General features: G+C 35.9%; 1 protein-coding gene across 1 annotated transcript in view; it reads right to left on the reverse strand.

The window, feature by feature from the left end:
* The window catches only part of LOC118356607 (probable ubiquitin carboxyl-terminal hydrolase FAF-X), a 150,223-nt gene that overhangs the window by 95,501 nt on the left and 32,863 nt on the right, over window positions 1–21,859 (reverse strand). Inside the window, 5 exon segments of the mRNA XM_035725858.1 lie at window positions 10,892–10,996; window positions 11,927–12,079; window positions 14,927–15,065; window positions 15,136–15,387; window positions 15,581–15,696. Of these exon segments, the coding sequence (XP_035581751.1) occupies window positions 10,892–10,996; window positions 11,927–12,079; window positions 14,927–15,065; window positions 15,136–15,387; window positions 15,581–15,696 (765 nt within the window).

The following is a 21,859-nucleotide window of genomic DNA, read 5'->3' on the forward strand; positions in this document are numbered from 1 at the left end:
TAGCTTAACTGAGCACTTAATTAACCATGTCTCATTTGAGAAAACAGTATTCTTGGCACAGAATAATCTAAATTCAAGAAAAAACCCTCTATTTACAAATAACTCTATCACTAATGACTTTAAAATTCCATATTAGAAATAAAAAACACCAAATACAAAACATGTTAAGTCCTAAAATTAAAAAAAAAAACCCACAACTCAATTACAAAGTGGGCAAAGGACTTAGATAATTTTCTAAAGAAGATACATTTGTCCATTAGCACATGAAAAGATGCTCAACATCACAGATTACTAAGGAAATGTAAATTACAATGAAACAGCACCTCACACCCATCAGCATGGCTATCAAAGACACAAAAAAATATCAAGTGTTGGTGAAGATGTGGAGAAATTACAAATGTTGTGCATTGTTGGTAAAAAAGTAAAATGGTATAGTCACTATGGAAAACAGTACAGCAATTCCTCAAAAAATTAAAAATGAAATTACCACATCATCCAGCAATTCCAGGGGTAGGTATATACATACCCAAAAGAACTGAAAGCAGTCTCAAAGAGATATCTGTACACTTGTGTTCATAGCAGCATTTTTATTCACAACAGCTAAAATGTGGAAGCAGTCCAAATTGTCGATCAATGAAGAAATGGATAAACAAAATGTGGCATATCTATACAATGGAGTATTTATTCACTTAAAAAGAAAGAAAATTCTGAAACATGCTACAATATGAATGAAACTCGAGTACAGTATGGTTAGTGAAATATGTAATATGTCAGTCACTAAAGACAACAAATACTATATGATTTTACTTGTATGAAGTTATCACAGCAGTCAAAATCATATAGACAGAAAGTAGAATGATGGATGCCAGGGCCTTCAGAGACTGGTAATGAGTTATTATTGTCTAATGGGTATAGAGTATACGTTTATAGAAAAAAAGAGCTCCAGAGACAGACTGAATCCTGGTTATAGTTGCACAACATTACTGCTGTACTTAATACCAAAGAACCATATACTTAAAAATAGTTAAGATGATAAATTTTATGTTGTGCATTTTAGCACAATAAAAAAATGGGAAAAAATTTTGTTTTTATTTTTTAAACGATTTTGTGAGTGTTAATGATGAGATGACAGATGTTAGAATAACAAAAGATATTCAAACAGCCATACAAAGAGGTATTTCTATATACTACAGAAAAATAGAAACCTAAAAAATATAGAACATTCCTCAGGGCAGCAGGAAAATAAAGAAAGAAATGAAAAATGGAAGAGAACAAACAATACAATGAATAAAATAACAAGCTTAAACCCTAACGTTATCAAAAATCACATTAAATATAAATGGTTTGGACATCCCAGTTATAAGGCTGAGCTTAAGAGAAACTACTAGTATTATAAGATATAAAGTAGGTAGGGTGGAGGTAAAGAAATGCAAAAAGATATACAAACATTAAAGGAAAGCAGAAGTGGCCAGAGTAATACCATATAGAACAGGTTTCAGAGAGAATATGTAACATTATATATTAAGAGTCAGTCTACCAACAAAACACAGCAATCCCAAATGCATATGCATCAAATAATGTGTATGCCACAAAATATGTTAAATAAAACCTGACAGAATTCAAAGGTGGAATAGGGAAATCCGTAATTATAAGCAGAGACATCAACACCCATCTTTAAACAACTGACAGGGGGCGCCTGAGTGGCTCAGGTCATGATCTCAGGGTCCTGGGATCGAGTCCCGCATCAGGCTCCCTGCTCAGCAGGGAGTCTGCTTCTCCCTCTCCCTCTGCCTGCAGTTCCCCCTGCTTGTGCACACTCCCTATGTCAAATGAATAAATAAAATCTTAAAAAAAAATAAAAAAATAAATAACTGACAGAACTAGACAGAAAATCAGCAAAATATTTAACTCAACAGAAAACATCAAAGAATAGGATTTAATTGACAATTATAGAACCACTCTACCTATTTGCATCAGAACTACCTTCTTTTCAAAATAACAAGACAACATATACACAACGGACTATTATTCAGCCATGAAAGAGTGAAACTGTGCCATTTGTAACAACATGGATGGAGCTAGAGTATATATGCTAAGCAAAATAAGTCTTTCTCAGATAAGTATTATATGATTTCACTCATATGTTGAGGTTAAGAAATAAAATGATCATAGGAGAAAAAAAGAGGGGCAAACCAAGAAATAGATTCTTAACTCTAGAGAACATAATGATGGTTATCAGAGGGGAGTTGGGTGAAGGTGTTAAACAGGTATTAAGGAGGATACTTGTTATGATGAGCACCAGGTGTTGTATGGAAGTGTTGAATCACCATATTATACAATGGAAACTAATAGATAGTAACACCGAATGTAAACTATATTGTAATTAAAACAAAAACTTAATAAAAGATATATATACAACAGGAGAGGCCATTTTCTGGCCCATAAAACATCAACAAATCTGCTGGTGGAAATCAGACTAAGTATGTTTCTAGCCACAGTGGAATCAAACCTACCTATAACTCAGTAACAAAAAGATGACAGAAAAATTTCCCATTACTAGAAACTAAAAAACATACTTTTATGTTGTTGAAAAGATATTTAAGAGATTAAAAAGATAATCAACTAAATGCAAATAAAATCATGTATTCTGAAGTTTACATAAAACATATGCAATAATGAATGCATTGGTAAGAGGGAAATATATAGCACTAAATGCACAGATCGAAAACAGGGAAAGCTTAAATGAGTAAGTCAAACTATTTTAAAAAGTTAAAAAGAGTACTTTTCTTTGCTCTAGAAAAAGGGCAAAGAAAGAGTGAGGCAAAAAGTAGGAAGGAAATACAAACAACAGCAGCAAACAATAAAACCTAACAGAATTGAAAACAGAAACACAATAGAAAAAATTAATCAAAGAACTGGTTCTTTTGAAAGACCAGTAACCCAACAAATTTCTAGTAGAGTACACAAGGGAAAAACCAGAATGCACAAATTACCAACATTAAAAATAAAACAGAGATCTCACTAGAGACATTATGAAGGATAACAGAGAATACAAAAACTATAAACCATATATCCCTCATGAATACAATGTAAAATTCTTGAACACAGTATTAGTAAATGAAATTCAGCAACATAAAAAAAATACATGATCAAGTGCAGTTTATCCGAGGATGCAACATAGGTTGGATAGGTTACATTAGTTGAAAATAACTAATGTAACCTATCACCATTAACAGGTAAAGAATAAAAATTGTATACTCACATCAGTGTCAAATAAAACATCTCACAAAATTCAACTCCATTCATTTAAAAAAAATCAGAAAATAGGAATGGAGGGGAACTTTCATAACCTGATAAAAGGAAGTTATAAAAAAAATACTATTAATACTTAATAGTGAAACCCTAACACAATGATGTCTGCTCTAGCGATTTTATTTGTTTGACATAGAGAGACACAGTGAGAGAGGGAACACAAGCAGGGGGAATGGGGGAGAAGCAGGCCTCATGTGGAGCAGGGAACCTGATGTGGGGCTTGATCTCAGGACCCTGGCGACCTGAGCCGAAGGCAGACACTTAACGACTGAGACACCCAGGCGCCCCTGCTCTAACTACTGCTATTCAATACCGTGTAGAACTGTGTGGTATTGGTCAAACAGAGTTTGTCATATAAATGTCTAACTGGGGTCCCTGACTGGCTCAGTTAGTAGAGCATGTGAGACTCTTGATCTCAAGGTAGTGTGTTCAAGCCCCATGTTGGGTGCAATTAAAAAAATAAGTATGTCCGTTATTTGACAAAGACGGAAAAGTGAACTAATGTAAGCAATATAGAAGACCACCTTTCACTAAATGGTACTAGAACATTGGACATACACAGCAACAAAAAACAAAAACTAAGAACGTACTCTGCAACCTAAGTCCTACATCTAAACAAAGGAAGCTTGGGGCGCCTGGGTGGCTCAGTCTGTTGAACATCTGCCTTCGGCTCAGGTCATGATCGGGCCCAGCGTCAGGCTTCCTGCTCAGTGGAGAGGCTGCTTCTCTCTTTCCCCCTGCTGCTCCCCCTGTTTGTGTGCTTGCTCTCTCTCTGTCAAATAAATTAGAAAAAAAAAAAATCTTTAAACAAAGGAAGCTCGATATGGATCTCATGTAACAGCAAAATTGTAAAACTTTCTCAAAAAAAGAACATAAGTTCTTTGGGATTTACAGATAGACAAGTTTCCAGTCTTGACACCGGAAGTGTGACACGTATAGGAAATAAACTGGACTTCATTAAAATTAAGAACTTTGCTGGTCAAAGATCCTATTAAAGAGGATGAAAAGACAATCTAAAGACTGGGAGAAAACATATGCATACCACATATCTAACAAACAACTGGCATGTGGAATACATAAAGAACTCTGTGGACGCCTGGGTGGCTCAGAAGCCTGCTTATCCCTCTACCTCTCCTCTGCTTGTGCTCTCTCACTCTGACAAATTAAAAAAAAAAAAAAAAGAACTCTGTAAATTCAATAATTAAAAAGCAAACAACCCACTTAGAAAATAAGCAAAACGCATGAATAGGTATTTCACCATTTCATGGAAAATGGGCACATGAAAGATGTTCAACATAACTGCCATTAACCAAATAAATATAAACTGAAACCATAAAGAAACTTTAATGTACACCTATCAGAATAAAAAAATAATAAATACACTAAACTCTGAGAAGGATGTCAAAAAAAAAGATTAATAGTAACTGTGGATGGGAATATAAAATATTACAGTCACTCTGTAAAACAGTTTGGCAGCTTCTGAAAAGCCTAAAAATATCCTCAACAAAATACAAAGAAATCCAGCAACATGTAAAGGATTTATACAAATTAAAGAATTATGTATAAAAGAATTATACACCCAATAAGTTGGATTTATTACAGAAGTGGAAGACTATTTGAACATACAAATATCAGTCAATGTAACATAGGACAAAAAACCCATAATCTCACTAGATGTAGAGAAGGCAAATGACAAAATCCAACAGCCTTTCATAACTAAAATACTCAAAAAACGAGGAATAGAAGGAATTTCTTAAATCCAATAAAGTGCAATAACAAAACCTGACAACTTATATCATACTTAATGATGGAACACTTTAAATTTTCCATTCAACATTGAGAACACCCACTTTCACCATATCCTTCAACATTATGCTATATGTTTTAGTTAGGGCTATTAATAAACAAGATGTCAAAAAAAAAAGGGGGACGAGACTGGGAAGAAGTAAAACTATCTCTAGTTGCAAATCATATGATCTTGTACATAGAAAATCTAGGAACTCCTTTAAAAAAAAAAATATATATATATGTATATACACACACACACAACAAGCAACAGGTACTACAGGTTTTCAGGACATAAATAAATTTTAAAAGCTTAACTGTATTTTTATTAGGTATGTTTTTCTATACATTACATAAGAACAATCCCAAAACAAAAACAAAGCAAACACTTTCACTCATAGTAACACCAAAAACAGCACACTGCTTTAGTATAAATTTAGCAAAAATGCAATGAATATGGGGGGGGGGAGGTAATACTGCTGAAATTAAAGGGGATCTAAATTAATGGAAAGACAGCTCCAAAAACACTGAAAAATATTCCAGATTCATGGACTGGAAGACTAATATTGATAGGAAAACAATACTATACAAATTATACAATGCCCTACAATGTCTATCAAAATTTCACCTAACTTCTTTGCAGATATTGACAACCATACTCTAAAATTCCTAAGGGAAGTCAAGTGACTTCCAGCTGCTAAAGCACTTTTCTTAAAAAGGCAAAAGTGAAGGACTCATACTTCCTAACTAGGAAAATTTAGGTAAACTTACAAAAAAAAATTTAGGCAAATCAATGTTAATACTGGCATAATGACACACAGATTAAAAGATTAGAACACAGTGAAGAGAAATAAAACCCTTATGTGATTCTGACAATTATAAAAGAACTGATTTTAGACAAAAAAATGTCAGGACAGCTGAATAAAAAGAATAGTCTTCAAAACAAATGTTTCTGGGACAAGTGAATATAGTATCATGCAAAGAATGAACTGGAACTTTACCTCACACCACTGCAAAAAATTACTTGAAAATGGAATGCAGCTCTAAATATGAGCTTATATACTTACACCTAAACTGTACTTTAGGTATACCCTTATACTTGGAAGAAAACATTTTAAAAAAATCTTTTGAGACTGTACACTAGAGCCAGTAATTTCTAAAATATGAAACCAAAGCCCAAGTTATCAATAAAATGAATACATAATTGGACTTCACAAAATTAAAAACTTTTACCCAGAACAGGTAAGTCTTTTTTTTTTTTAAAGATTTTATTTATTTATTTGAGAGAGAGAGAATGAGAGATAGAGAGCACAAGAGGGAAGAGGGTCAGAGGGAGAAGCAGACTCCCTGCCGAGCAGGGAGCCCGATGTGGGACTCGATCCCAGGACTCCAGAATCATGACCTGAGCCGAAGGCAGTCTCTTAACCAACTGAGCCACCCAGGCGCCCCAGAACAGGTAAATCTTTACAGACAGAAAGATCGATTTCTGGTTTCCAGGATGCAGGAAGGGAAGGGTAGAAAGAGAAATGACTGCAATGACGAAGATGTTCTGCAATGTGATAGAAGCAGCAGCTGTATAACACTGGATGTACTGAATTCCACTCCACTATATATTTTTAAATGTTTAATTTTATGTGATGTCAAATTCACCTAACAAAAAAACTTTTTAAACTCTTGTTACAGAAAGAACACCATCACGAAAGAGAAAACACAACCTATCAAGGAGAAAATATTTGCAAAACATAATTTGATAAGGGACTTATATATAGAATGTACAATTTCTATAAATAAAAAATTAAGACAAAGAATCTGAACAGGAATTTCTTCAAAGATGATATATAAATGGTCATTAAACACAAATATGTTCATCATTAGCTATTAAGAAAATGCAAATCAAAACCACAACGAAATACTACTTCAACTCCACTAAGATGGTTAAAATCAGAAAGACAACAGTTGACAAGGATGAGAAGAAACTGCAACTCTCATACATTGATGGAAATATAAAAAGGTACAGGTACTTTGGAAAACAGCTTGGCAGTTCCTCAAAATGTTATACTTTAAATTACCATGTGACCTAGCAATTCCACTCCATATTCCATGAGTATATACCCAAGAGAACTGATGATATATGTCCAAAGAAGAATCTGTACACTAGTGTTCTCAGCAGTATTATTCGTAATAGCCCAAAGTGGGAAATACCCAAATGATGAATAAATGTGTTGTATCTATACCACAAAACATCATTTGGTAATATAAATGAATACATGTCCAAACAAACTTACACAAGAACTTTCAGAATAGCAGTATTCATACTAAACCAAAAGTGGAAACAACCCAAAGTTCATTAACTGATTGATCAATGAACAAAACTGGTATATCCACACTACTGAATCTAACTTGCCAACAAAAAATCTAATACATGATATAGCATAAATGAACCCTGATACCATTACGCTTAGTGAAAGAAGGAAGTCAAAACAGGCCACGTATACAGATAAATGTCCTGAGTAGAAAATCCAGAAAACAGAGCAGTAGGGGCAGAAGCTGGACGGAGGACAGAATAAGGACTGATGTTTAATTTCAGGATACTGACAACATCCTGAAATTAGGCAGTGGTAGTGATACCATAATTTTGTAAATATACGGAAACACACTGCCTCATACTCTCTAGTGTGTACCTCTCAGTCTGTGAATATCTTTATAAAATGGCTTTGTCAAGAAGTAAACTAAAACAGACTAAACTAAATATGCAACTACTATGCAACACAGCAACTGCAATCTCAGAGATACAGACTATGTTCACACACAGAAAAATGTCTGCACACCAATGTTCATAGCAGCTTTATTTGTAAAAGCTCTACATGAGAAAATCTTCATACATTGATTTATGGGTGAGTAGTGAAATAAGTCACAACCAGTTGTATCATGAGTACCACTCAGGAACAAAAGAAACAATCTACAGATACATAAACAAATTGTATGAGCCTGCAGAGAATTATGCTGAGTGAAAAAATCCCCAATGGCTATATATTATATGATTCCATTTCTTTAACAATCTCAAAATGACAAATGGTAGAAACAGACACCAGGCCTGCAGTTGCCAAGGGTTACGAGGAGGGGCAAGACAGAACTGGTGTGGCCGTAAAAGGACTAATGAAGGGTCCATGTGGTGATGGAAAGAGAACTTAAAGTACGAGTGTCAGTATCTTATTTAATACTGTACTACTTTCTGCAAGATGTTTTCACAGAAGAAAACTCTAAAGAACGTATGAAATTCTCTGTATTATTTATTAAAGTTCACGTGAACCTTCAATTTCTCAAAATAAAAAATTTATAAAATAAAAATAAAATAGTGTTCTTTAAGGCCAGTTAATACAACATAGGGGAAGTTTTATGTATTCTTTCCCCTTGCATTCAATGGTTGCCAGGACATAAGGAACTGCTAGTTGCCTAAATATCCAAAAATTGGAGAAAAGAATAAATAGCTCTTAATGGAAATATTATACAATTTAAAATAATATGGAAAAATGAAATGGTAAAAATGGGACTTCTAGGAAGACAACTTGAGTGCTTGCTTCTAAAGTGTTCTAGCTCCTACAAAATTCCCTCTGAAATGATGAAAGGAACACAAAAACTACCTGTGATTATAATCATGTATATTGCAAGAACAAAACAGATAAAGGCAACAACCACAGAATCAAAGAGGATTAAAACCCACCAACCATACAGTTAGGATATTTCATTCCTCATTCAAAGTCCTAATAAAACCATGAGAAATTATTTTTTAGCCAAATGGGCAAGGACTGAGCAATCAGATATACAAAATACTTAGGAATGCATAAAAAAAGGAACACAGGGCACCTGGGCGGCTCAGTTGGTTAAGCATCTGACTCTTCATTATCACCTTAGGTCATGATCCAGGGTTGTGGGACTGAACCCCATGCTGAGTGTGGAACTTGCTTAAGATTCCCTCTCCTTCCTCCTATATCCCTCCCCCTCACATTCTCTCTCAAAAAATAAAGAAAAAAAAAAAAAGAGGAACAACAATCAAATAGGAAAAATAAACAGGTAAAAGATATGAATAACCTCTCACTGGAAATGAGAGGTTCAAAAACAGGTAAAAAAAAGTTCAATTTCATTAATCACTAAGAATATGAAAAACAGTAACACAGTAAGAAAGAATTTCAAACCATGAGGACAGTGATAATTAACAACTCTGACAAAAAGTGTTGTCAAGGACTGGAAATTAGTAGCCTGGTAGACAAAGACTTACAAAGGACTCAAATATTTATAGACCACCATTTGAGCAATACCATAAGCAAATATAACTAAGGACAAATATTTAGAGAAAGTCAGGATCACTTAGTTACAACCTACAAAGAACTGTTAAGTGACCTACACTTTAGGCTTTAAAGTGCTTTTAGTGAGACTTTTCGGTAAGACCTTTCAAATCACAATAAATTATACCATACAACATCTCAAAATATAATGCTTCTAACTAGACATAATAATAATAGACATTCAGTAAACACTTGATAACTCAAAAGGGCTATGCATCGATGATGGGATTTTTACTATGATTATAGTTAAAGAATCTTGCCAATATTAGAAATAAAAAAGGAAAAATTGATACCACGCCATCTTTCTGACACTATGGCTATTATAAACACATCACCATTTCAGAAGTTATCTCTTAAACTAACTTTTACATTATCCACAAAATCTTCCCAATATTGATTTCTTTCCCTGCTTTGAGATATTCAGTGGATTAAAAAAAAATACAAAAAATTTCATCACATTACTAAGATTCACCCATTTGTTAAATTCCTCTAATATATTAATTTTCACTGTTGTATGTATTTATCCTGTTACTACTTATAGACACTTGGTTCTTTCCAGTTCGAGTTTAATACAAATAAGTTGCTACATTTTTTTTTCTGGATAAAGATATTTTTAAGTAATCTCTATATCCAACATGGGGCTCAAATTTACTGAGATCAACAGTTGCCTGCTCTTTCCAACTGATCTAGCTAGGCACCCTGCTACAGATCTTTTGAACATGTATCCTGATACACAATGATGGATTTTTTTTTAGGGTACACATTCAGAAATACAACAGGTGTATCACAGAACACAAAACATGTATTTTGACAGATGCCAAACAGTTTCTCATTTCTTGTACCAACTAAAGTTACCAAGAGCAATGCAAATTACTTTCAACAAGAAATATTGTGATTCTAATGCCTATGGTTACCAGAATAATCGTTTATGAACAATGGCATATGATTTTATCTTCCTAATCCATAAATTCTCCAGCCAACTTTGCCAACTATAGAGACTGAATATAAAAAAGTGCCCAATTAGATTAATGCAGATAAGTTGTCAGAGACTCTTGAGTTCTTTCTGAATCTTACTTCTATTTTTTATATACGTTATTTCAGAGAACCACTGCAGTTGTGTATTATTTTACCTCTGTAATTATAAATGTCTATTTATTATAGCAGATAACATTCTCCTGCATTTCCAAAGGCAAAAATATGCAAAAATAAAAGTCACCAAAGGAAGTTAAACAAACTGAAATAACCTGAGTGAAAAATATAATTACTCTGTGATGGAAATTATAACTATAAAAAAAACTAATGTTAAATTCTGACTAGAATAAAAAAGCAACAACCAATTCTTCATGAAAGATTCTTTGTGAAATTTTTAAGTATATATTGACAGAACACAAACATATCTAATTAATTCTACTTAAGATGAGATGGTACTACTTTACTATTTGAATTACTACCTTAAAGCAATCAAAAAGATGATCAAGTTGTTCAGGAGAAAAATCCCAAGCCAACTTTGCCAGCAGATCATGTACATTCTTCACAATGGCTTCATGTTTCCCTGCCTGTTGAAAAACAATATGAAATATATCAAAGTAAACAAAAGAATCACAGTGTATTTAAGTTTAAATAAAGAAATGAACTAAGTAAGTAGACTACTGCGTCCACTTCTTAATAAATAAACTATTTCCACCTGCATCATCTGAGGTTTTAAATGCTTTAGAGCTGCCACATATACCATTTTATACTCAATTTCTTGGTATAAATGATAATGTACTTTCAGGATTCAAATGAAAACTTATTACAGATATTTCTAAATAAAATGAAGAGAAAATAAGGCAAAATAGTGGATCATCTCAAAACTGCATACTTAAGTACTCAATGATGGGAAGACTGAATATTTTGTTAGTTTTTCCTTAAAAAGAGTGGGCTGGGCAGGACTCTGTAATCCTTCCAACTTATTAATGAAAAAAATAGTATTATTCTTCTAACATTTGTTCCTTCATACAGTTTGCAAGAAAAAAACCCAAATTTATTATTGTTGTAAGTCTATATGTAATACATACAACTGTTGTACAAATTGTGATTTACACCTGCAAAGGACGTCAAGATCAGGGTAACTTGTTTTTTCACTTAAAAATATTCTTTTTTTTTAAAGATTTTATTTATTTGACAGAGAGAGACACAGCAAGAGAGAGAAAGAAGCAGGGGGGAGTGGGAGAGGGAGAAGCAGGATTCCCGCGGAGCAGGGAGCCCGATGTGGGGCTCGATGCCAGGACCCTGGGATCATGACCTGAGCCAAAGGCAGACACTTTATGACTGAGCCACCCAGGCGCCCCTCGTTTAAAAATATTCTTAACAGAATTCTGTGTATATCAAAGAGTTAAACTTAAAATCAAGTAATACAGATTCATATGCCAACACCTAATAACTACAGCAAAATAATAATTTTTGGTATCTTTCTTATAAAGTAGCTATCATCTTAAATTCCTTACCTGTGCTGCCCAGATGTTATCAAGATCCTGTAATGTAAGAGGTTTTTCTTTAATCACAAAACGAAGAATCTTCTCTAGCTTTTCCACATACTGAGGTTGATGAAAACTACCTCACAGCACTATGGATAAGATATTGTTCTGTTGTATCCATTCCTAAATGTAATACAAAAATTTCTTTCAAGCAGAAGCTACAATCAGGGTGGGAAAAATTACAATTACAAGATAATTATGTACTGGGAATGTAAATGCACAACATGGTAGCAATATTCAACACTGCTGTATGACATAAAGAGAACATATATATTTTTTAAAGATTTTATTTATTTTTTTGATAAAAATAGAGAGCACAAGTAGGCAGAGCAGCAGGGAGAGTGAGAGGGAGAGGCAGGCTCCCTGCTGAGCAGGGAGCCTGATGCAGGGCTTGATTCCAGGACCCTGGGATCAAGACCTGAGCCAAAGGCAAACGCTTAACCTACTGAGCCACCCAGGCATCCCTCTTTTTTTTTTTTTTTAAGATTTTATTTATTGAGAGAGCATGAGTGCGGGGGAGGGGCAGAGGTAGAGGAAGAAGCAGACTCCTTGCCCAGCAGGGAGCCTGATCCCAATTCTAGGAATCTGGGATCAGAACCTGAGCTGAAGGCAGGTGCTTCATTGAATGAGCCACCCAGGTGCCCCCAGACAGTATATTCTAAGAGTTCGCAAAAACAGGATAAAAATACTTTTTCTTTTTAAAAAAAATCTATAGATGATGATAGATGCTAACTAAATTTACTGTGGTAATTATTTGACAACACAGGTTCAAACTGTGTTCAGTCCATGTATGCACAGTTATTTCCCCTTCCTCATGATTTACTTAATAACATTTTTCTTGATTACTTTATTGTAACAATATATATTACATAATACACATATAAAATATGTGCTAATTGACTTTTGTCATAAATAAGGCTTTTAGTAGTTAAAGTTTTGGTGTCTCAAGTTGTATGAGGATTTTCAGTTATGCAGGGTGTCAATGCCCATAATCCCTGCACTGTTTAAAGATCAACTGTAGCGGTGCTCAGGGTGGCTCAGTCAGTTAAGTGTCTGCCTTTGGCTCAGGTCATGGTCTCCAGGTCCTGGGATGGAGCCTGCCTCACACTCCTGGCTCAGCAGGGACTCTGCTTCTCTCTCTCCCTCTGCCTTTGCCTCTTCGCCCCTGCTCATGCTCTCTCTCTGTCTCAAATAAATGTTAAAAAAAAAAGGTCTAGTACTATACATGTTAATTAAGTCATTACACTGTGCGCTTAAATTTATATAGTTACATATATCAATTGCATCTCAAAAACTGAAAAAAATAAAAGTAACAAATCAAAATATAGTTCAGATTTCTGAATAACATTGGATTCAATCATGTTTACATTTACAAATTATAACACACTAATGTAATATGTTTACGTATTGTTTTAGTGCAAAATATTCAGTATTACATAAAATCTAATTTTGCACACAAAATGCTCCCAGAGGTACTAAACTTAAAAATTATATCCCATATAATGTGATTATGGTTTTAATAAAAAAATATTACAATAAACAGTTGTACAGAATTTAATTTTTCACATACAGAAATGGTCCCATAAAAATGTACCTCAGCACATTCCTCATACTATCTGTGAGAATAATCAGTATTATATTTCCCCATCTGTCTTACATTCTTTTTTTTTTTAAAGATTTTATTTATTTATTCATGAGAGAGAGAGAGAGGCAGAGGGATCTCATTCTTTGGGGGGAAAAATCAAGAGAAATGCCACAGCAATGACATTGCTTCCAAAAGTTTCTCAACACTCTCATTTTCTGTACCTTTCAAGGACTGGTAATAATTCATAGACAAGTGGACATTTTAAGTAGTTAAATGCTTGATGTTTCACAAAGTAGGTAAACTGCATACTTGAAACCTGACACCTAACACAGAGTCAGAACCTAGGGTCTAGGTTACATACCATTTCTCAATAACCAAGAGTCCTCAAATACCTTTTACATTTTGATCATTTTCACTATTTTAAAAAAACATATTTTTTTAAACCAGGCTCCATGCCCATTGTGAGGCTTGAACTCACAACCCTGAGATTGAGAGTCACACACCCTACTGACTGAGCCAGCTATGTGCCCCAATCATTTTCACTATTAAACTAAGGACTCATTTAAGGTAGAGATCATTCTTCACACATATATACCCACTATTAGCATACGATATACACTCAAAATATATTACCAAGCAAATACCTTACAAGGCTACTGGACAGTATTCATTTCAACACTTAAACATATAAATATCTATTTAAACTGTTCCCTTTCGATGCCAAAATGATAGATATAAGTGACTTAAAAATTAAGTTTCAGGGATGGCTGGGTGGCTCAGTGAGATAAGCATCTGCCTTCAGCTCAGGTCATGATCCCATAGTCCTGGGATCAGGTCCTGCATCAGGTTCCTTGCTCAGCAGGGAACCTGCTTCTCCCTCTGCCTGGCACTCCCCCTGCTTGTGCTCTCTCTCTGGCAAATAAACAAAATCTTAAAAAAGAATTAAGTTTTAAAAATCATGACAGAACATTAAATCAGAGATTTTATTCCTTTAATCATAAGCCTCACTTTTAGAACTCAAAACTGAACTGAGTTTGCATAATGCCAATTCATTCACTAGATTTCAGATCTACCCATCTACCTACTGCATTTCAGCCAACCCACCAAACTGTAATTGCATCATTAATACCTGTATTCAACAACGGTAAGCTTACCAAAGACACAATAGGTTTAAAGTTAATAGAAAGCGACAGGTTACTTATTAACAAATCATTTCTTATTATCCGTTATAAAAAGTTTTAGGATTTAATCGTCATGAATCAATGTCTCAATTTCAGAGTTAGTTTCCGTCACTGTTTACATTACACATTAGCACTAATTGGTGCTAATCTTATTCATGACTGGTGCATATTTTTATTCACAAAAGAAAAATCAAAGGGACTTACTGCCATTCGATCAGCTGTCAGCCACTCTTCCTCCTCAGGATTACCATGCCGATGAGTATAATATGATACACTAGATATCACTTTGTTAATTTCATTCAGTGCATTCATCTTTCCATTAAAAGAAGAAATTTGCAACAATCTGCAAGAGAAATTTTGATTAAGTATCATTTTAAACAGGCAAATAATTATTTAAGGGGGAAGTATCTTACCTGAGTATCATTTTCAACCTAAAAATTTCTAAATTTTTTACAGTTTCTTCTTGTCCTGGAATTCTGGAAGCCAAATTCTTCAGAGATTTAATAATCATCGAAAGGGCATCATTTTTTGTTTCATTCTTTGCTTCTTTTTTTAGTTCTTCATCAGTTAAATTTTCTAAAAACTGAGGAACTATTTGTATAACTGGAAGAAAGTATTTTCTCACTGTATGTTGACTGAGAAACTCATAGCATTGTCCAAATGGTCTGAAATAAGGAAAACACAGAATTTCTGCTAATATCTGTATTCTCCTAACATGTACTTTTAGTTTTATAATACTTAGAAAAATGTCATATTTCCAATTTAAAATAAGAAAGTAGACTAGAAAACTAACTTTTAATGATTTTCAAGGCAATACAATAAGGACAATAAATATTAAACTTTAAAAATGTAACTTACTTAGTAAGGGCTGCAATTACTTGAACATTCAAAGGTGATCCACTAATAAAACGATCATGCAAAATCTGGAACCCATTCAATGTGCCAAATTTATTGATGAGATCCACTAGCCAACCCTGCAACACAGTCAAGGCCAAGAGTTAATTCTTTCCTATAATAATTTTTTTTTTAAAGATTTTATTTATTTGACAGAGTGAGATGCAGCGAGAGAGGGAACACAAGCAGGGGGAGTGGGAGAGAGAGAAGCAGGCCTCCTGTGGAGCAGGCACCCAGATGCGGGGCTCGATCCCAAGACCCTGGGACCATGACCTGAGCCGAAGACAGATGCTTAACGACTGAGCCACCCAGGTGCCCCCCTATAATAATTTTTAAGTTATATCTGGAATATATGTTTGAATGAGTCAGAAATAGGAGGTTCAATAAAATAATTACATTATCTTTAAAAAGAATAAATAGTATTTGTATTATTTAGTCATTCATATATTTATGGAGACTTAAAATTTTTCCTGTCATATTTTGTTCTCTGTATCCCTTCAGTCAGAAGCAGCACAGGCTGCAATTACAGAGTAGTGCCTAGGGGCACAGCTGTTATTTATTCATGTCCTATATATCTGAACAGGAATTAAGCAAAGGTTGTATAGCCAGCTAAAAACATTTTTACATGTAAGAAGGTAAAATAAACATAAAAGTTATGTACATATAAAAAATCGTAATAATACAAATGCATAAGAAAGATCATAAAGGGGCGCCTGGGTGGCTCAGTCGGTTAAGCAGCTGCCTTCGGATCGGGTCATGATCCCAGGGTCCTGGGATGGAGTCCCATACCAGTCTACCTGCTCAGCGGGGAGTCTGCTTCTCCCTCTACCCCTCCCTCCTGCTCATGCTCTCTCTCTCAAAGATATAAAATCTTAAAAAAAAAGCTCGGGGCGCCTGGGTGGCTCAGTTGGTTGAGCGACTGCCTTCGGCTCAGGTCATGATCCTGGAGTCCCGGGATCGAGTCCCACATCGGGCTCCCTGCTCTGCGGGGAGTCTGCTTCTCCCTCTGACCCTCTTCCCTCTCGTGCTTTCTATATCTCATTGTCTCTCTCTCTCAAGTAAATAAATAAAACCTTTAAAAAAAAAAAAAAAAAGCTCATTAAATCTTCTAAAAAGCCGAGTTTTAGCAGAAAACAAAACCCAAAACAGGAAAGAGGCATTTCTACTCCCAATTAGAGGCAGAGTTCTACATTTAAAAATAGACAAAAAAACTTATTCAGGGTAGTTCAGTGTCTGACTCTTGATTTCAGCTCAGGTCTTGATCTTGGGGTTGTGATTTCAAGCCCCGTGTTGGGCTCCATGATGGGAGTAGAGCCTACTTAAAACAGAACAAGAAAACAAACAAAGAAATTCAAGACACATGGGAAATGCTGAATAATAGAAAACTGTTACAAGAATACATCTGTGTATGCTAATGCTAACTTTGATATGGGAACCTAAAATAAATTTTAAAACCTTCAGTAAATCAATTTTTTAATTTCTGAATAAATTCAGCATAATAGGGTGCCTGGCTGGCTCAGTCAGTTAAGCAGCTGCCTTCGGCTCAGGTCATAATCCCAGGGTCCTGGGACTGAGTCCCCCACTGGGCTCCTGGGATAGAGTCCTGCATCGGACTCCCTGCTCAGCGGGGAATCTGCTTCTCCCTCTCCCTCTGCCGCTTCCCTTGCTTGTGCTCTCTCTCAAATAAATAAAATCTTTAAAAAAAAATAAAACTAAATTCAGTATACTATATTCTTACCTTTACATTTGGTTTAAAAGGTTAAATTGAGGAGTTGTAAGATTAGACAGCTCCAAAGTCCTATTGTTATGAAATAACTTTATTTCCAGGATTTCTGGAAATCAGCCCACAATTTATAACAACCAAGCAAACACTGAATCAAAAACAATCACATTCAAAAGAGTTAGGCAATTTCATTCTGTTTTTACTCATCCATGCCTACTCCTCCAAGAGAGGCACATTTTAGGGTCCTCAATTCATGTAAGAGCAAAGAGGACTAAATCTGCAACATTATTCTGAGCTGCTTGACAGACTGGTCTGTGTCACTATTTTGGAAGTCAGAAAAACAAAAGTTGTTTGGAACTCAGACTAGGGGAATTCCATGGGAAGGAACAGGCACAGTTCATGAAAATGGCTAAAGGCTTATAGGTTACAACCCTCCTAAGGCAAATTACTGATTTGAGAAATACAAAAGAACTCCTAGGGGTGCCTGGGTGGCTCAGTCGTTGAGCACTTGCTTTCGGTTCAGGTCATGATCCCACAGTCCCGGGATCGAGCCCCATGTTGGGCTCCCTGCTCAGGGGAGAGTGCTTCTCACCCTACTTGTGCTCTAAACACCTAAAACACAGAGTGAACACATATACCCCAAAGGGAATGAAAACATGTCAGTACGAAAAAATCAACTGAATAAATGTCACTAAGGAAGGAAATAATATACAAGAGAACTGTAAGATATATGGAAAACAAAGAACAAAATGGTACAAAAGTACTTCCTTCCTTAGCAGTATAACACTGAATATAAACAGATTAAACTCTGCAATCAAACATATATAGATCAGGGGTGCCTGGGTGGCTCAGTTGTTAAGCGTCTGCCTTCGGCTGAGGTCATGATCCCAGGGTCCTGGGATCGAGCCCCGCATCAGGCTCCCTGCTCAGCAGGAAGCCTGCTTCTCCCTCTCCCACTCCCCCTGCTTGTGTTCCCTCTCTTGCTGTCTCTCTCTCTGTCAATAACTAAAAAATCTTAAAACAACACAACAACAACAACAAAAAACCTGGTTCAGCAGAATGGAGAAGAAACCAGGACCCAGAGGCACCTGGATGACTCAAGTCAGTTAAGCGACTGACTCTTGATTTTGGCTCAGGTCATGGTATCAGCATCCTAGGGTGGAGCCCCGCATTGGGCTCCCTGCTCAGTGGGGAGTTTGCCTCAGATTCTCTATGTCCCTCTGCCCCTCCCTCCACTTGCATACTCTCTTTGAAAATAAAATCTTAAAAAAAAGAAAGAAAAAGAAACCAGGATCCAGTGCATAATGTCTAAAAGAGACATTTTATTTTTAAAGATTTTATTTATTGGGGCACTTGGGTGGCTGAGTCGGTTAAATCACTGACTTCACCTCAAGTCATGGTATCAGGTTGCCAGGATCAAGCCCAGCATCAGGCTCCCTGCTCAGTGGGGTGTCTGCCTGTTTCCTTTCCCTCTGCCTGCCACTCTGTCCACTCATGCTCTCTGGAGCTCTCTCTCCCTCAAATAAATAAAATCTTAAAAAAAGCTTTGAGAGGGAGACAGCATGCAAGAGAACATAAACAGGGGGAGTGGCAAAGGGAGAGGGAGAAGCACACTCCCCACTGGGCAGGGAGCCCGACTCTTGCTGGGCTCTGGGATCATGACCTGAGCCAAAGGCAGCTGCTTAAGTGGCTGAGCCACCCAGGCATCCCTAAAAGAGTCACTTTAGTTCTAAGGATATGTAGTAAGGATATGTGCTTAGACGTAAAAAGATGGAAAAATAGATTTCATGCAGATAGTAGCCAAAACAGAAAAGGAATGACTATCAAAAAAAATGGGCTGTTAAGTCAAAAACTTTGATAAGAGACAAGACATTATGCGATGACTGAAGGTCAATTTACCAAGAAGAACGTAACAAGTATTGATGCACTCAACTTCAGAGTATTTAAAATATATGAAGCCACTAGTGACAAATGGGAGAAACAGTTCTAGACTACTACTTGGTGACTTCAATATTGCATTTCCAATAACAGAACAACTACACAGAAGAAAAGAAGCAAAAAACAGTCTTACAAAACACTACAGAACAATCAAACTTTTCAGACATACAAAACACTATACCCAGCAAGGGCAGAATACATATTCTTTGTAAGTGCAAATAAAATATTCTACAGAAAAAGTCTTAAAATGAATAAAATCAAGGGTGCCTGGGTGCCTAAATTGGTTAAGCGGCTGCTTTCGGCTCAGGTCATGATCTTGGGGTCCTGGGATTCGGCCCCATGTCTACCTCGCTTAGCAGAGAGTCTGCTTGTCCCTCTCCCTTTGCCTCTTCGCCCCTCCCTTACTCATGCGTGTGACCTCTCTCTCAAGAAAATAAAAAAAAAAGGTAAAATCACAGAAAAGCATCTTTTCATATTAAAATGGAACGGAATTAGAAATCAGTAATAGAAGAAAATCTGGAAAATCCACAAATATGCAGAAATAAAACAACACATTCTTAACCAATTGATCAAAGAAGGAATCAGTGTCACAAGGAAAATTTAGTTTCAAATGTTTCAAAAAAAAAAAACAGGTTCCAAGTCAACAATGTAACTTTTCCCTTTGAAAGAAACTAGAAAAAGAGTAGCAAACTAAATCCAAAACTAGCACAATGAAACCTTAGACCAGAGACAGAGAATAGAAAAGAGGAAAAAAGAAAAAAAAAAATTAAAACCGAAAGTTCTTTCCTGAAAAAAATCAACAAGTTTAAGTAAGAAAAAAACCCAAAATCAGAAATGAAAGAGAGGACTTTACTATAGAGTTCAGAGAAATAAAAGATTAGAAAGCACTATGAATAATTATACTGAAAGGACTATGAATTAGTGTAAACAAACTGGATAGCCTAGATAAAATGGACAAATTTCTAATTTTTTTATGTATTTGACAGAGAGAGAGGGAACACAAGCAGGGGGAGTGGCAGAGGGAGAAGCAGGCTTCCGGCAGAGCAGAGAGCCCGATGCGGGGCTCGATCCCAGGACCCTGGGATCATGACCTGAGCTGAAGGCAGACGCTTAACGACTGAGCCACCCAGGCGCCCCAAAATGGATAAATTTCTAGAACACGCAACTTATACCACAAGTGATCAGGAAGAAAGATTCTGAACAGGCTTAAAATTAGTAAGGAGAGGGTGCCTGGGTGGCTCAGTTGGTTAAGCGACTGCCTTCGGCTCAGGTCATGATCCTGGAGTCCCGGGATCGAGTCCCGCATCGGGCTCCCTGCTTGGTGGAGAGCCTGCTTCTCCCTCTCCCTCTGCCTGCCTCTCTGCCTGCTTGTGCTCTCTCTCTCTACCTCTGTCAAATAAATAAATAAAATCTTTAAAAAAAAAAATTAGTAAGGAAATTGAATCACCAATCAAAAACTTTCCAACAAAGAAAAATGAGAGACCAAATGGCTTCGCTGCAAAATTCCAGCAAGGTTAACACCTATCTCACATTTTTCCAAAACCATGAAGAAGAAGGAACATATCCAAACTCATTTTAAGAGACCAGGATTACTCTGATACCAAAGGCAAAGATTTACAGGCTAGTCCTAATGAACACTGATATAAAACCCCTTAACAATATACTAGCAAAATGAACAAATGGGATGTTTCTCCCTGGGATGCGAAGATGTCTTAATATACAAAATCAATCAATGTAACACAAACCACATTACTAGAATCAAAGAAAAAAAACCCCACATCATCTCAATTCATGCTGAAAAAGGGTTGGGCAAAATTCAACTACTAGAAACAATAAAAACACTGGAGAAACAAACACAAAGGAAAATTGCCTCGGGACACCTGGGTGGCTCAGTCGTTAAGCGTCTGCCTTAGCCTTAGGTCATGATCCCAGGGTCCTGGGATGGAGCCCTGTATTGAGCTCCCTGCTCCGTGGGAAGCCCGTTTCTCCCTCTCCCTCTGCCCCTCCTCCTGGCTCGTGCTCACTCTCTTTTCTCAAATAAATAAAATCTTAAAAAAAAAAAAGAAAATTGCCTCAAAATAACAAAGGCCACATATGAAAAACCTGTATCAAAGTCAATGATGAAATACTGAAAGTTTTCCCTCCAAGATTAGGAACAAAATAAGGATGCCTGACTTGACTAAACCCATTCAGCTAAAGGTACTAAAGGTACTAATGTCCTAGCCATGGAACTTAGGCATGAAACAGAAATGAGAGGGATCCAAATTGGAAATAAAAGTCAAATTATCTCTGTATGCACATATCTCACATTAGTTTACAGGGATTTTGTGCTTTTGTTATTTTTGGGGTTCTATTTATGTATGTGTGCACTGAAACACACTAAAGCTACATTCTGCTTTGTTTCTACTGCTGGTAACTTTTTCAATGTGTTCAAAAATTAATCAAAATGAATATAATCAAACAGTCTTTGAGACATAAGAAACTCATTAAAATGACATGAGACATTAGAATGAACATATACAAAACAGGGAGCCTTCTTATATAGCCTGGTCGGCTGATTTGAGTGCTTTTGGCTAATTTCT

This window comes from Zalophus californianus, chromosome Y (genome assembly GCF_009762305.2).
Source record: "Zalophus californianus isolate mZalCal1 chromosome Y, mZalCal1.pri.v2, whole genome shotgun sequence".
NCBI lineage: Eukaryota > Metazoa > Chordata > Mammalia > Carnivora > Otariidae > Zalophus > Zalophus californianus.